The 15,030-nt window shown below is 39.7% G+C and overlaps 1 protein-coding gene across 6 annotated transcripts in view; it reads left to right on the forward strand.

The window, feature by feature from the left end:
• Positions 1-12,751, forward strand: part of LOC308056778 (transducin-like enhancer protein 4) — a 97,024-nt gene extending 84,273 nt beyond the window's left edge. For all 6 annotated transcript variants that reach the window (XM_080372610.1, XM_080372612.1, XM_080372611.1 and 3 more), the window contains 11 exons: positions 87-140; positions 794-946; positions 2,199-2,331; positions 2,580-2,773; positions 2,964-3,040; positions 6,734-6,983; positions 8,067-8,314; positions 9,277-9,424; positions 10,028-10,178; positions 10,469-10,545; positions 12,153-12,751. In XM_080372610.1, the coding sequence (XP_080228736.1) occupies positions 87-140; positions 794-946; positions 2,199-2,331; positions 2,580-2,773; positions 2,964-3,040; positions 6,734-6,983; positions 8,067-8,314; positions 9,277-9,424; positions 10,028-10,178; positions 10,469-10,545; positions 12,153-12,260 (1,593 nt within the window). In that variant the 3' untranslated portion in view covers positions 12,261-12,751. The remainder of the gene's footprint in view (positions 1-86; positions 141-793; positions 947-2,198; positions 2,332-2,579; positions 2,774-2,963; positions 3,041-6,733; positions 6,984-8,066; positions 8,315-9,276; positions 9,425-10,027; positions 10,179-10,468; positions 10,546-12,152) is intronic.
• The last annotated feature ends 2,279 nt before the right edge of the window (positions 12,752-15,030 follow it).

Here is a 15,030-nt window from a genome sequence, read left to right on the forward strand (position 1 = left end):
TTTCATTGGTTTATTTTTTCTCAGTACTTAAGAGATGTTGGGATATTAAATAAATGTTTTTAACACATTGTGATTTGTCGTTGCAGGACAGCGATGGTGAAAAGAGTGATGACAACTTGGTAGTTGACGTTTCCAATGAGGTATACACAATGGTTGTTTTTCTGCCTTAAAGGGGGGTGGGGTGGGGTGGGGGGTGTCTTCAGTGGTTTCTGTGCATACTGAGTATGTGAATAAGATGACAGCCTTTGCTTTTGTAAAGGAGCCTGAAATTCCCCAGTGAACCCAGACAAGTCATCTTTCTTTGGAATGCAAATCAGATTTGTAACACTTATTTCTATCAAGGACATTCTTGTATGAACCAAAAGTCTGCTTGAGATACTTGAAGCCAGCACACAGCAGATAGGATACAGCTTGTAACAGTATCTGTGTTTTCTTTCACTCTGGCCAGGACTTCATTTGTGAACTTTAGCAGGTCTGCCAAGTCCCTCAACTCTTTTCAGTCTGTCACCTGACAAATGATATTTACCTGCCTATTTGAGTATCCATAGATTTTTAACATTATTTTTCATGGTTAATGTCATCAAATTTTAAGACTGTTTTTAAAAAAAAGAAATTAAAAAGTAGTCTTCCATTATACATCTTGATTTTACAATTTTATCAGCTAAATCAATTAAGAATGGAAGGAAGAGGTCACTTTTTATGACACATCTTTGTTCCAAAGTGAGAATTGCTCAAGACAAGCAATAGTAGCTAGTATGATGTTTTTATACTAACCCACGTTGCTGATATTTAGGATCCTTCCTCTCCCCGGGGGAGCCCAGCACACTCTCCACGGGAGAATGGCTTGGACAAGACTCGACTGCTGAAGAAAGATGCACCAATTAGTCCGGCGTCTATTGCATCCTCCAGCAGTACTCCTTCCTCCAAATCCAAAGAACTTAGCCTTGTAAGTGCTTCAAAGTGCTCCTGACCCGTGATCATCTGCTGAAACACATGCTTACCAGATTTATGTCTGGACACAATTTAGATTCCCACAGCTATCAGTAAAGCACTATGAAGCATCAAGTTAAAATTTGTTTAATTTATCTCTTCAAAGGAATTTTATAAAATAGTAAGGAGAAAGTCCACAGCCTTTTTTGGGGATAGGAGAAGGTTATTTTCACTGGTGGTGTGGGTAGGTGATAGATGTGCTGTACTGAGAGATGTTTTTCTCCTCCCCCATATGAAAAACTGTCATTCTGAGAATAAATAAAAGTACACAGGGGTTTCTTGAGCTGTTTTCCTCTGCTGTGGTTTATAGTAAATTCAGTCCCCTGCTTGGATGTGATTTGGTTGTTAGCTTTGTTTGAATTACCAGGCCATATACAATAACAATAATTTTTATTTTCTACCTAAAAAGTAATCTGTCATTTACAAGAGCCTTCCTTGACTTGCATCGCAAATCACAATGCAAAAGAGCGAGCTGCCTGCAAGTCGGGGGTGTTCTTTCCTTTCATGTTTGTGACCACAGTTAATCACTTTCCTGAGCTGCACAGTAACTCCCTTCTCAGCTCTTCACAGGTCAGAGTACATGATTATTTAAAGAAATAAAATAAATAAAGAGAAAGCTTAAAGTGAATGTAGTGCTCAGGAAAGGTTATGGAATGACAGGTTCAGGCCTGGCAGTCAGTGGTTTGTCTGATGAACAAGTTTGTCACAAAAGTAACACCGCACAGTTCCTGACTTTATATCCATCACTGTCTCCATCCTGTGTTTGCAGCACCATGTTCGGGCAGGAGTTGTTGGTCAGTTGTGGGTTTTTTTTCTGCTTTTCTCGTCCACCCGGCAGTGGCCTCTTACAGAAACTCATAATCATAATGGGAGCAGGTCCACTGTGAGCAGAGTGAGACCACCAACAGATTTCACGTATGTTGCCAATGTAATTGTCAGACGACAATGGTTTTCAGTCATTGACCTCATTCTGAATCATACAGATGCTCCTGATGAGGAAAGCTATGAAGGCTGTAGTTAATTCCCAAAGCCATTCTGCCTTTTTCAGTGTCTCTGCAGCTTCTCTTTATTGCCAGGGACTGTTGAAACCCAAAAGCTAAATATCACTGATCATGCACACTCTGGTTTCATCAGCTATCTTTCCAACCACTAGCTAAAAAGGTAAAATAGCTAATAAATTTTCTTCCTTTTTCCTTTTTCGTGATTAGAATGAGAAATCTACCACTCCTGTGTCTAAATCAAATACCCCAACTCCACGGACTGATGCCCCAACTCCAGGCAGCAACTCCACTCCCGGACTGAGGCCAGTGCCTGGCAAACCCCCAGGTGTGGACCCGCTAGGTTAGTGTCCATGTATTTTGATGATGTGGAACGGTGGCCATTTGTCCCTAACCAGCTCCCTTTAAATCTGCATTGACGAGGCAGTATATTATAGCTGCCTAAACTGGATACTGAGCTGGTTCTTCAGCACTTCAATACAGCATGCACACACACACACACACACACACATATATTGCTGTTTGCCAAATTCGTGCCTCATCTGATGGGTCTGGGTTGGCTGTGTGACCTCTCTTTTTTCCCCTCAATAGCTTCAGGTTTAAGGACACCTATGGCAGTGCCGTGTCCCTACCCTACTCCATTTGGGATCGTGCCACATGCTGGTATGAACGGGGAGCTGACAAGCCCTGGAGCTGCCTATGCCGGTCTACACAATATTTCCCCTCAAATGAGTGCAGCAGCTGCAGCAGCAGCAGCAGCGGCAGCTTACGGGAGATCTCCAGTGGTAAGTGTTGGCTGCTAGTGTGTTTGGTGTTGAGAGCAGTTTATATTAAATTTAAGACCTGCAGGGTTAAATCTAGTTCCATCTCTTTGTAATTTGGGGAGTATGCTATCGAGAACATGAATTAAACAGTCATCCTTTGCCTAACTCCATCTTTAATACACGCTTTTGTCTTGCTTTGGGGAAACTACAGGTTGGTTTTGATCCACATCATCATATGCGAGTCCCAGGCATCCCTCCGAATCTCACAGGCATCCCAGGAGGAAAACCGTGAGTATTAAACATTCAGCTTTAAAAGTCAGTCATCTGTTGAAGTTGTGTTCTCTAGCCGGCTGGAATTCCACTTAGCTACCTTAAACTATTGTGTAAATAGAAATAAATACAGCTATTTGGCAAGGGCAGGAGAAACATTGTTTAATCTTAATGTTGCATTTGTAAATTTGTTTTGAAGACTAATAGTGGTCAACAAGAACTGGGTGATATAAAGGAGACAGAAATAAATGGAAAAAGGAGCTGAGCTTTGAGGTCTTCTTACATGCTGAATCTGACTGGTTGGTCTTATATGGAAATGCAAACTGGAACAGGTCTTTCCATCTCTGCTGTACTGTGCTTCTCCGATTAAAAAAAAATATTTCTTTGTTCACAAAAGCCTTGCAATTACTTGCAAACTTAGAAGGATATAAACAGCACTGTGCAGAGAAAGGAACACTGAAATGTTTTGTTTGATTGAAAACACTGGAAAGAATTATTGTAGCGTAATGTTCAGATTCATCCTTGATGGAACTGACTGTAAAAGGTGACCTGCTCTACCAGGCTTCGCTTGTTGTGAGCCTTGGAAGAAGAATTACACAGGTATGAAGAACTCTCTGCTCACATCCCTCTTGAGTTAGAGAAGGGAAAGAATAAAACAGCTATGTATACCATATTGATCCAGACTTTACGTAAGGGTCCTTAAGTTCCACTTCTTGCATGACATTTGTGGGAAACTGTGACCATCTAATACTGGAGAGTTTGAAGGGCAGGTGATGTTTGTGCTGTTCCTTCTCTCACCCTGGTAATAGGAATGTGTTTGTGGAGGAGTGGTTGGGGAGCAGTCACACACTTTCATGCACACATTTACCTGACAGTGAGCTTGAAGACATGCAGGATTAATAACAAACACATGTTGACAAGCAGTCAGTCCTAGTGCCTGTAACTCCTCTTGTACACGTACGTCACACAAATCATAAACCATGTCCAGCTCCCTCAGACGTCACATAGTAGTTGCCACTTCAAGTTGACTTTTCTGCTAGTTACACTGCCCTGTTATGTGGCTGTGTTAAGGCAAGTATGGAAACTGGTGTGCAGCAGCTTCTGGACTAGCTGTTTGCTAGATCTTCATCCTGCACAGATGGAGCACTTAGAAGTCTCTTGATGCAATGTTCGAATGTCTGCTGAGTTCAAGTTCATCCTTGGTGGAGTTGGTCACCTGGAAAAAAGGTGACCAGTGCTACCAGGCTTTGCTTGGTGTAGTCTCAGAAACAACAATACGGGGGTGCAGAGATCTCCTTGCTCACATCTTTCTTAGAGATGGGGGAATAAAATATGGGGAAAACTGATATCAGATTGCTTCAGTTCTGGTACATCTCCAAGGGTTTGAATGTTGTTGATGTATTGGTGACTGGTTTATAAAATTTATAACATCATAACATATTTAAATGTAACTTTCATTTGTCTGCTTTAGGGCCTGAAACCTTTGAAATCTGTGGCTGGTTTAGCACAATTGCATTGGTTTTTCTTCATCTTAGGTGGGGCACTTTTCACAGCTGTCATTCAGGATTGTTACTTTCTCATTTACTCTTCCTTTTCTCTTAGAGTAAAACTTGTGTAAATTCTCTGCACCGAGTGTTTGTTGAAATGGAGCGGGCAGTGTGTGGCATGGCAGGGATCTGGCCTCTGATAACTCTCATTCACTTTGAAGTTATATCAAAATACTTCTGGAGTTATATCAAAACACTGAGGATTATACAATATGTAAATAGAAAAGGTAGCTGATGTCAAAAGAAGAAAAAAGTGCTGGACAGGTGTTTATAGTGTAAAATATTTGTAAGATATTTAGAATACTTCAAATAGGCAATGTGCAGTGTTAGTTCTCAGAGTGAAAAAAAAAAACCCCTCAACCACCACAAAACCAAACTAAGCAACAAACCAGCAGTTTAATTATACAGGCTGGTATGGAGTAGTGAATAGAGTGAGAATAAGGTAGTCACAGATCACTCCAGACCTAAGCTTTATTTCTGTAATTGTTAAATGTATTCCCTGTGTACTTTATAAACATGCTAAAACTCACATTGGCTGGTAAAGTATCATACACAATGCTCAACATGGCTTTGCAGAGTGGCTGCCTGCGGAAATCAGAAAAGATGCTAATGAAGTTCCACTTGTTTTGTTAGATATTTCAGGTGACCATCAGCTGCTTTTTCCAGTACATTATTGCAGCAAACGGGAATTAGGAAGTTAATGAGGAATATATTTCAGATTTCTGTGGTGATAATCAAACCCAAATTCTGCTCCTCATATAGGCGATTTGCTGCTTCTGACAACCACAGAAATCTGTCCTACCCTTTCCTGAATGTGTTTAATGTCAAAAAATGGAGAATGAGGATATGATCCATCACTCAGGCCTGCCAGAACAAGAAACAGCTCAGGATGTGAAGTGTATAAAGCTCTGGGAATAGGGCAGAAAGGTGAAAATGCAGTTGCATTTTGTCCCACTGAAAATTATTGTTTGAGTGTTAATGCACTATGAATCTTAAATAAAAAATTCAGTAATTGAACTCTGAAGACTGCCTTCTTCAGTGACTTTGAAGCAACAATTAAGGAATGATTTAAGTATTCTCATAAAACAATTTCTTTTTGTGAGCTCTTCTCATCCCACCATTGTGACAGTGGATTTTTCATCAGTGCTGTGATGAATTTTTAGATCAAAGGGAACGAAAGCCTTCTCTTAAGTATACCTTGGTATGTGTAAGTGAGCCCTCTTATAAAGTTGGTGCTCTTGTAACAGATCTGATGTGTCAGGTAGCATCTCAGAACAAGACAATTTCACAACCTAACTGTTCTCCCTGGGAAAATTTTGATATGAAGCTGTTGATAGGTTATTCACAGGTGGCATAACTGGCAGTCACACAACGTGTTCTTTCTCAGTGAGAGCCCTGATTCTGGCAAGAGAAATTGGGATTTGTAGTTGTTGTGTCAGGTCCACACACAAGGAAAAAAAAAACCAAAAAAACCACCAAAACAGAAAGAAAGAAGAGAGCAAGCCCAAAAGAAGCAAGGAGATTTGAGTGCATTTCTGCTGACCTGTCATGTCAGATGTCAGCAACCATGCCTTGAGGACTTAACTTCTTGATGGTGGAGGTTTCACTGCACCCTTAGGGTACAGTGCTGGGCAGTTTCACTGGAGGGGTGTGGGACCCATGGCACATTGGGGGCAGTTTGGCGGCAGTCCAGCTGAAGTTTGCACACTGGAGTCAGTAAGGGGGCAACCAAATATCCCCTGGCCCTCAGCTACCCACCATGCTCTGCAGTAGCCAGCCAACTATTTCTGTCTTCCAGGGGGCCCTGACCTGACCTTCTTTTCCTCCTCTGCATGCAGTGGTCTCCCCACGCCCCAGGTGTAAGAGTAGAGTTGTGTATCTTCACTCATGCCAGTAGTCCTCATTGCATGAATTGTAAAAGCTCATTTGATTGATAGATGGTGCTTGACTTTCCACGTTAAAGGAATAGTACCTAAGTTTGTGCTTTGAGGGTCATGCTATAGATAAATAAATGATTCCTTCATCACATGATTAAAAAGATTGCAAAAGGATCTGAGTGTGCAATCTGAATACCCACAGTGGAAACACACCTTTAATTCTGTTTCCTTAAATAGGCTTGAAGAAAAACTTCTTAAATCACGCCCTATCTTTTTTTACCTCTTAGAGCATACTCATTTCATGTAAGTGCAGATGGTCAGATGCAGCCGGTTCCTTTCCCTCCTGATGCCCTCATTGGTCCAGGAATCCCTCGCCATGCCCGTCAGATCAACACTCTGAACCACGGGGAAGTTGTGTGTGCAGTTACCATCAGCAACCCCACGAGACACGTGTACACGGGTGGGAAGGGGTGCGTGAAAGTCTGGGACATCAGCCACCCTGGTAACAAGAGCCCTGTCTCTCAGCTGGACTGCCTGGTAGGTGAACAGGGGCGTGCAACAGTGGAATAAGGTAGCAGGTTGTGTTAAGATTGAAATGACACTGTTACGATACAATAAATAGTGGCAATTTCAATGCTGTCATTGGTATCAAAGCTTGATATTTAATTTATAATTTTGGTGGCTTTTTGAACTGAGTTTGAATTATGTTCTTTGTCATACTTGTGATTTCCCCGCCCCCAGTGAGTCAAAATCTCTTTAATATCCTAAAATTGTATCGATAGGGGGAAGGATCAAAGACACCACAAACATCGTTTATAAACTTTAACATTTGTTGGCAATCTTAAAGCTTGCTATCCTATCATGCTAAAAGTTGCTCTCTTGCAGCTATATTCTCTGAGAATATTTGGAGATGATGTCACATATTTTTTGTTCTGTTATGTGTGTGAATTCATTACCCTGTCTTAATGTGACAATTAAAAATATCCTCGACTGTTAATCGCAAATTATTTGAATGTGCTAACAAGATGAAGCATTGTTAGCAGCTTTTGTCATGTCATTTACCAGTTCATGATAAGATGTTGCTTCTTGTTACAGAGGCAGTAAAATGAGAACCGTAGCTTGTAGTGGCTACCGCAGCTTGTAGTAGCTACACAAGCTGCTACACAAATAAAGAAAATTGCCCAAATATTTTCCTGTGATATCTCCTAGATGATGGCAGCAAGTCTCACTGGAACAGAGTGTGGGGGAGTGTGCAGGGAATTTGGTACTCCCCCATGCCAAGAGGTTAATGTGCTGAAATAAACAGAGTATGAAAATGTAACTTTCTACATAAGCTGTCGAATACAGCTAACTTGAATTGTTTTGGGCTGGGTTCAGGTCTTTGCATTTTGATGCTAATTAAGATTAAGTATCTCTTACTACTGAGTTTTGTAGATCAAGTTTAAGTACTTCCCTAATGTCATGTAATTTTCTGGCATTAATACACTTTATCATTGTCATAAGTATAAATGGCTCATGAAAACCAGGAGGGAATACAATACTTTTATGGATTTCTGCTCTCATGTTAATGCTGTTTTCCTTTCCCCGTGAGTAATCTCTTGATGGCTTCTGTCTCCACAGAACAGAGATAACTACATCCGTTCCTGCAGATTGCTCCCTGACGGCCGCACCCTGATTGTTGGCGGGGAAGCCAGCACGTTATCCATTTGGGACCTGGCAGCACCAACTCCTCGCATCAAAGCAGAGCTGACATCCTCAGCCCCTGCCTGCTACGCCCTGGCTATCAGCCCTGATTCCAAGGTGTGCTTTTCCTGCTGCAGTGATGGGAACATTGCAGTGTGGGATCTGCATAACCAGACTTTAGTAAGGTAGGTCGACAGAACTGGATCATCAGGTTGTGAACAATTAATTAAACATGGCCTTATGTACTCTTCTGCATACATAAGCTATTTTCTCCATGGAGTCTGCCTAGCTGCTACCAGTATTTCATTGCTAGGCAATGTCATGGTAATACCTTGACAAAAGTCTATAAAATTGTTTATAGGTTTTGAGGGCTTCATAATTCCAGGCCTGTTGAGCAGCCTATAAATATAATTTCCTAAGATCAGTGGGTGTTGACACTGCTGTAGGTTCTTTGAACAGATGGTTTTCTTTGTGTCCTTGCAGTACACAGTGCTCACACTCCAATCTCTTTCATAAGTGCTCCAGCAAATATGTCTTGGGTAAAGATCTGTGTAAATTACCTCATTGCAAACTTAGCGTCGTAGGAGTTCGGGTTGCTGCTCAACTCTAATGTGCAGTAAGCTGGGACTCAGTCACAGAGCCTCTCTGCACACTGCACAGTGTGTGTGTTGTTATGTGTAATATAAAATAATATATGTAATATTGAAGGCAGGCTTTTAGTCCTTGATGTTCCCAGTTAGACTGCTCTTTTTTTCCCAACTTTGTTGGTCACCTGCAGATTCTTATTAAAGTGACTTTTGAATGATCATGCTCCATTCCTTTGGGAGGAGGGGGGTGTTTTCAGTTGAATAGTGGGTATCAGACAGTCAGCAGCAAAGATCCCCAGAGTATCTGACTCATAAAATGTGCTTTTTGAAATCAAATTAGCACTTGGCTGTCTGGCCTGATTGTTTCATCAATTCATCACAAAACTCACGTGGTTGTCCCGGAATTTATATTAATCTCACATTGCTACTGGAATCTACGTTACTGTTGTCTGTAATGGCTGTGTGTCAGGGACTGAAAGAAAAAGGAGCTATTTGTATACATGCTCAGAACCAACTCTTTCCTGTGTGAGAACATGTGTATCTTCTTTCCATATTTGCAGGCAATTTCAGGGCCACACAGATGGAGCAAGCTGTATTGACATTTCTAATGATGGCACCAAACTATGGACAGGAGGCTTGGACAATACAGTCAGATCCTGGGATCTCAGAGAAGGGAGACAGCTACAGCAACATGACTTCACATCACAGGTTCAAGCTTAGAAGCTTTAGCATGTTAACAAAAATCTGTCATGGTTTTCTAAAACAAGCATTTTTGGATTTTGGTGGTGGTGGTTTTTTTAAGTAAAGAAGGCAGGCTCAAAGAGAACTCCAAAGAATTTTTCACTTGGTCTCACACTTTTTTTTTTTTTTTTTTTACTTTTTTTTTTTTAATTTGATGTGGCAGCTAAACATCTTTCTGGATTGTGACTATTTGACAGATTAGTACTTCTCCTGTGAGAATGGTGGAGATTCCTTTTTATAAAAGAACTGCCAGATTAAAGTGTTCCCGTTGCTGTTTCTGTAGATTCTTGTTCAAAAATATTTTAAGAAACTATTTTAAAATGCTGTCAGATAAGCTAGGACATTACATTTTATAGCTTGATTCAGTGCTTTACTATTACAGTTTTAATTGAGCTTTGTTTACATGGACTGATGTATCTTGATTACTGTAGTAATTGGATTATCACATTTTTAAAACTGTAGTAGACCAAAATGTGTTTTTGCATAGTGTTAACAGTGTAGCAAGAGTTGGTGTTGAATATCTCAAGCTCGTTCCTTTACTGATTGCAGCATGTGCTGTGCTAATTCCAGATTTTCTCACTGGGCTATTGTCCAACTGGTGAGTGGTTGGCAGTAGGAATGGAGAACAGTAACGTTGAGGTGCTGCATGTTACTAAGCCGGACAAGTATCAGCTGCATCTTCATGAGAGCTGTGTGTTATCACTCAAATTTGCTCACTGTGGTAAGCAAATGTTTCTATGCCAGTGTTTTCCCTCCTGAGAAATTCTTTCAGGACTACCATTAAGTGAAAGTAGAGGTATAGTTAAAAATTAGATGTTACATTTAAGTATTAACATTATTTATAAAATTCTACATGACTGCTTTTTTGTGGGAATTTGGTAGTGGAACCAGATGAAAGTGTGACTGTTCTTTGGATATGTGTGAATGTATTGTTTTTATGATTAATCTGTTTCTTGGGGTGCATTCCTTGAAAACAAAATGCAACAATAACATTTCAACAATCTATTGCAGGCAAATGGTTTGTAAGCACTGGAAAAGATAATCTTCTTAATGCCTGGAGAACACCTTATGGAGCCAGTATATTCCAGGTAATAACCTCCTAGAAGCTGTTTTTCACATACATCGTAGTGCAGTAATGCTGCACATCTCAGGGTCTGTTATTAACTTAAGGAGTTTTTAAATGGAAATTCTTGGCTAATTACTACGCTTTTGTCCTTTCTAACATTTGAGTGATTTAGCTCTTACAGTAAAAATTTAGCTTTTAATCCAAAATTGTTTCTAATACCCTTCTTTATCACCTTCTTGTGCATATTGCTGTGATATAGTACTCAAGTCTTGTTGTTAGATGAGCATTCACTGAAGGTCCAAAATGTAGCTAAAAGTGAAATTCATATTCAGCACATGTATTTCTCTTGGATGAGATGAAAAAAGTTAGTGGATTGAACAGGCACACTTCTGAGCTGAAGGCTGTATCCTTATGGAGGAGCTCCATGGAGTGTAACTGGAAGTTGTAACCTTTCTATAGTATTTATCCCTCTGAGCCCAATGTTAATGGCACTTCAGTGCCATTAAAGGAAAATGGGATTTTTGCATGTCCCTCTCTTTCACCCACAGGTACCTCTAGGCTGTGAATATTTTGTATTAACTGGTGTTCTGGTCCAAATGGTCAGGTCTCACCTGTACTGACACCTGTTGTGTCTCTGCTTTTGGGGACAATGCGGTTTGCCTTGACATGAGAAAGCTGAGCTCAGAGTTTTCTTGCTGGAGGATATTTAGTTCCACAACCACCTCCCACAGAAAGCCCACATGATCCTAACAAGAGCACATCACCCTTAAAAGTGATGTTAAAACCCCAGTGCAGCTTTCTTAATGAAGGGCAGAGAAAGAAGCTTTACATGCAGTGCAGCAGAGGTTGCTTGGCAAAAACTTGGAATGACTGGGAAGTGTTTAGCTCTTGCAGTGAATGTGGACATGTATTATGTAAAGAAAACATGCACTAAAACAGCAAGTAAAATGTGGCAATACATACACATCATCTCAGAAAAGACAGAAAAGCTGGGAGGGACAGAGCTACGGTGTCCTGTTGTATGCTATCTCCTGTTCAACTGAAGTACACTTGCGCATCCTGTTCCACCACAGTATCTTTTCATATTTACATCCTCCCTGATAATGCCTTTGTGCAAGGATTTTGTCTTCTGTGTTAGGGAAATAGTGAGAGGAGATAGGTACTTCTGTGGAGTCTCATTGTTTTATATATGTGGGTGGGTAGGGCTTTGTAGTGCTTCTCCATACGGATTTCTGATTTAAAACAAACAAGGAAGGGAAGAAGAAGAAGTTGGCTTTTCATTCATTTTATGTAAAAGCTAGTGTAAAAAATATTCATAAATGCTTGCTTGTAAAATATATAGGAAGGACTGCTTCTTTTTTTTTTTTTTTGATTGCTAGATTATCTCTAGGTACATACCATTCACTTGCTTTGCTGCTGCTGTTTCTGTTGCCATAGAGCTTTAGGTGGAACAAGTTTGGAAAAACAGTTATGTAACAAAAGCTTTTGCTATGGTACTGATACTTAAATAAGCTTTCGGTGTCTTCCCTCTCTATAAACTCTACAATTAATCTTCAAGCCTTTCTGGATTGAAAGATTGGAAAACTGTAATTTTCTTTTCCCTTTTCTCTTTTGTTTTGTTTCTTGTAGTCCAAAGAATCCTCATCTGTGCTTAGCTGTGATATATCTGTGGATGACAAATACATTGTTACTGGCTCTGGGGACAAGAAAGCTACAGTCTACGAAGTTATTTATTAGAGACAAATCTGAATGCAGACAGAACTCCTTCTCCTAGCACTTTGCTGTATATTCCTTTTTTTTTTTTTTTTTTTTTTCTTTCTAAACCGAGAACTTAAATGCTCATCACAGTTGTGGAATTTATTTTTACCTTCTTAACTTGCTGTTGATTTGTGAATGCTTATTAAGAACTTGTGATACCAAATTGTCAGATATCTACTTGGAAGAAGATGGAATAAGCATATTTAACAGTGAACTTGACTCTTTAATTATGTATTATAGCTGTAATGTATTTATTTTGTTTAAAGAAGTCTTTCTAACAATGAACTGACTAAATAAAGCTGTCTGGCCCGGCTTTAGTTTGAAAGGTACATTGTATACTTTGTGTTTTTGCAGGTGAATAAATTGGGGATCTTGGAGAAGGATGTTCAGGAGATAGTTAAAAGTTACACTAAATAGACTTGTAGTTTCTATTTAAAAAAATAAACTTTGTTATATTTTTTAGTCCTGTTCTTGGATGAGACCTCTAAGTGTTATTACAGTATAATTATTTGGTGGGAAGATGCTGTATCTTAACTATTTTAGACAGTCTTGGAAACTTAGGAAATTGCAAATTGTAGCCAGTGATCTACATGCCTGTGATGAATGGCAAATTCAGTTCACATCTAAATTAAATTCACTTTGAGTAAGAATGTGCTAATTTATATATTTGCAATGTTAATATAGCATCTTGTGTACAGATTTGTTCTCAATGCTTTTCTGTTGATAAACATAAAGCATTTTGGTGTCAAGCTAGGTTTTTTAATATAAACACCTCTCTTTGTTATATTGTAGAGAGTACAATAAGTTGCCTCAAAGAATCACCTTTGTAACTTCTGGAAACTTTTGCAATGTTTCCTTGAAAATGGGGATATGTGTCTTTGGGCAATTTTTCAATTACAAGATATTATGAAAAATATTTGATATGTTCTTTGGAAACTGCACTGAAATAAGAATGGATGCCTACCAATATACAAACTACAAAAGCAATGACCTCCAAGGTAGGATTTGGAAGAGTACTCATTCCGACATACAAAAAGGAATGGATTCTTACTGGGATAAGGACTTGCTTTGTTCGCCAGCAGTTCAATCCAAGTCTTGGTTGGATGTCCCTAAAATGGACGCAGACTGAGCCATTGTGCCAGAGACAACGTGTTATCTTTTTATGTTTGTTGTTGTTGCTGTTAAACTATGATCTGTGACTTTTTTTTTGAATGCTTTAAAAAAAATCTTTAAGTCTGTGGATCTGCTGATGTACAGTGCCTTTGCTGCTATGGATCAAAATCAAAAGACCCTTGTAGATAAATTTTATTGTATAAGTAGAAAATTACTTAATTTCATACTAGAAATGGATTGATGCTGCAAGTAAAAATGGACTGTTCATTGAAGTTCCAAATGTGGTAGCAAAAAATGGTGTCTTAAGTGCTTAGTGTTTGATGTCATTAACAGTTTCGTAATACTCTACATTGTAGAAAGATTTTGATACTAAACTGTGTCATTGTACATAGTTCTAATGCATTGTATTGACCACCAGTACTTCTATAATGGTAGATTATTGTTTGTGCATTCAGACTTTTAAGCATTAAACATAAGTAACTTCTAAGATGCATTTTTCTTTCCGCCCACCCCACCCCCTACCCCTGGCTTCTTTTTGTGTGTGATAATCTCAGTTATGTGTGCAGAATGCTGCCTGTAAGGACAACAGGCATTCAGTTGCAGAGCATGCCACTACAGATACTTTGTGATTTTGTCACTGAGGGACAATGTAGAGTTTCATAAGTTTTCTCTGAGCTAGCAAAATCAATGAATTTAGAGTTTCCCCGAGTTGCCTGACTGCATTGATTCTGAATTCTTGGAGGCATCAGCCACAAGACTTCGGCCATGTCACTTAGTAGTTTGCCACCTCCCACTTGTGTAGTTTCCTGTCTGATACAAAGCTTTACGTTATCCCATACCTTGAGGAGAGTGAAACTGGGGACAACTCCTGCTCCTACACCTGCTGAAATATGGGGAGCTCAGCAGGGCATGGGGAGTGATGTTGCATTGCAGCATCACACCCAGTTCTCCCCTTCTAGTGCTAAAACCTGTTCATGTCCCTGGAAGAACTTCTTTTGACTACAGTTGTGTTTAGATCAAGAATTTAAACCAGCTTCCATTCAGACACAGGTTAAAGTGAACTAGGGGAAAGAAATTTATACATTGTGGGGGGGAGGGGTGTGGGAGCTTTGTGCATAACAGCAGAAATGGAAAAAATCCAAGAGGAAATTGGAATTAAATCTTTCTCCCGTAACCCATTTCTGAAAAGCAACATTGTGCATGTTGGAAATTCCCAGGCACGTAAGCCTGTCCTGATGTGATGTGCCAGCCTGTGGTGACTGCCAGTACATTAACCCAGGCTGACAAATTTTTTGGTTTTGTTGAAATGCCAAATCAAGGCTTAAGCTGATTTACTTGTACTGTGAGTGACTGGCTAATACTTGGGGGAGGGGAGTGTAAAGGCAAGTTTCCCTCAGAGCTATCAGTTTCTTTAGAGTGTATGGTAAAGAGTTTTCCAGATGTCCCCCAGAATAATCTGTTTTCACTTGTATTGAGGTTCTGTGATATTTAGTACAATAATGCTTCATAAGGTAAACATGGTGCAGATAGTTTCTCCTGTTACTCTTGTCTGAAGATATATAATTTGCCTCTATTATAATAATTGGAGACACCTTTTATTTTCAGAAGCATTAAAAAATTTAGGTTAGGGTGTACT

The sequence above is a fragment of the Falco punctatus genome (genome assembly GCF_963210335.1).
Source record: "Falco punctatus genome assembly, chromosome: Z".
Classification (NCBI taxonomy): domain Eukaryota; kingdom Metazoa; phylum Chordata; class Aves; order Falconiformes; family Falconidae; genus Falco; species Falco punctatus.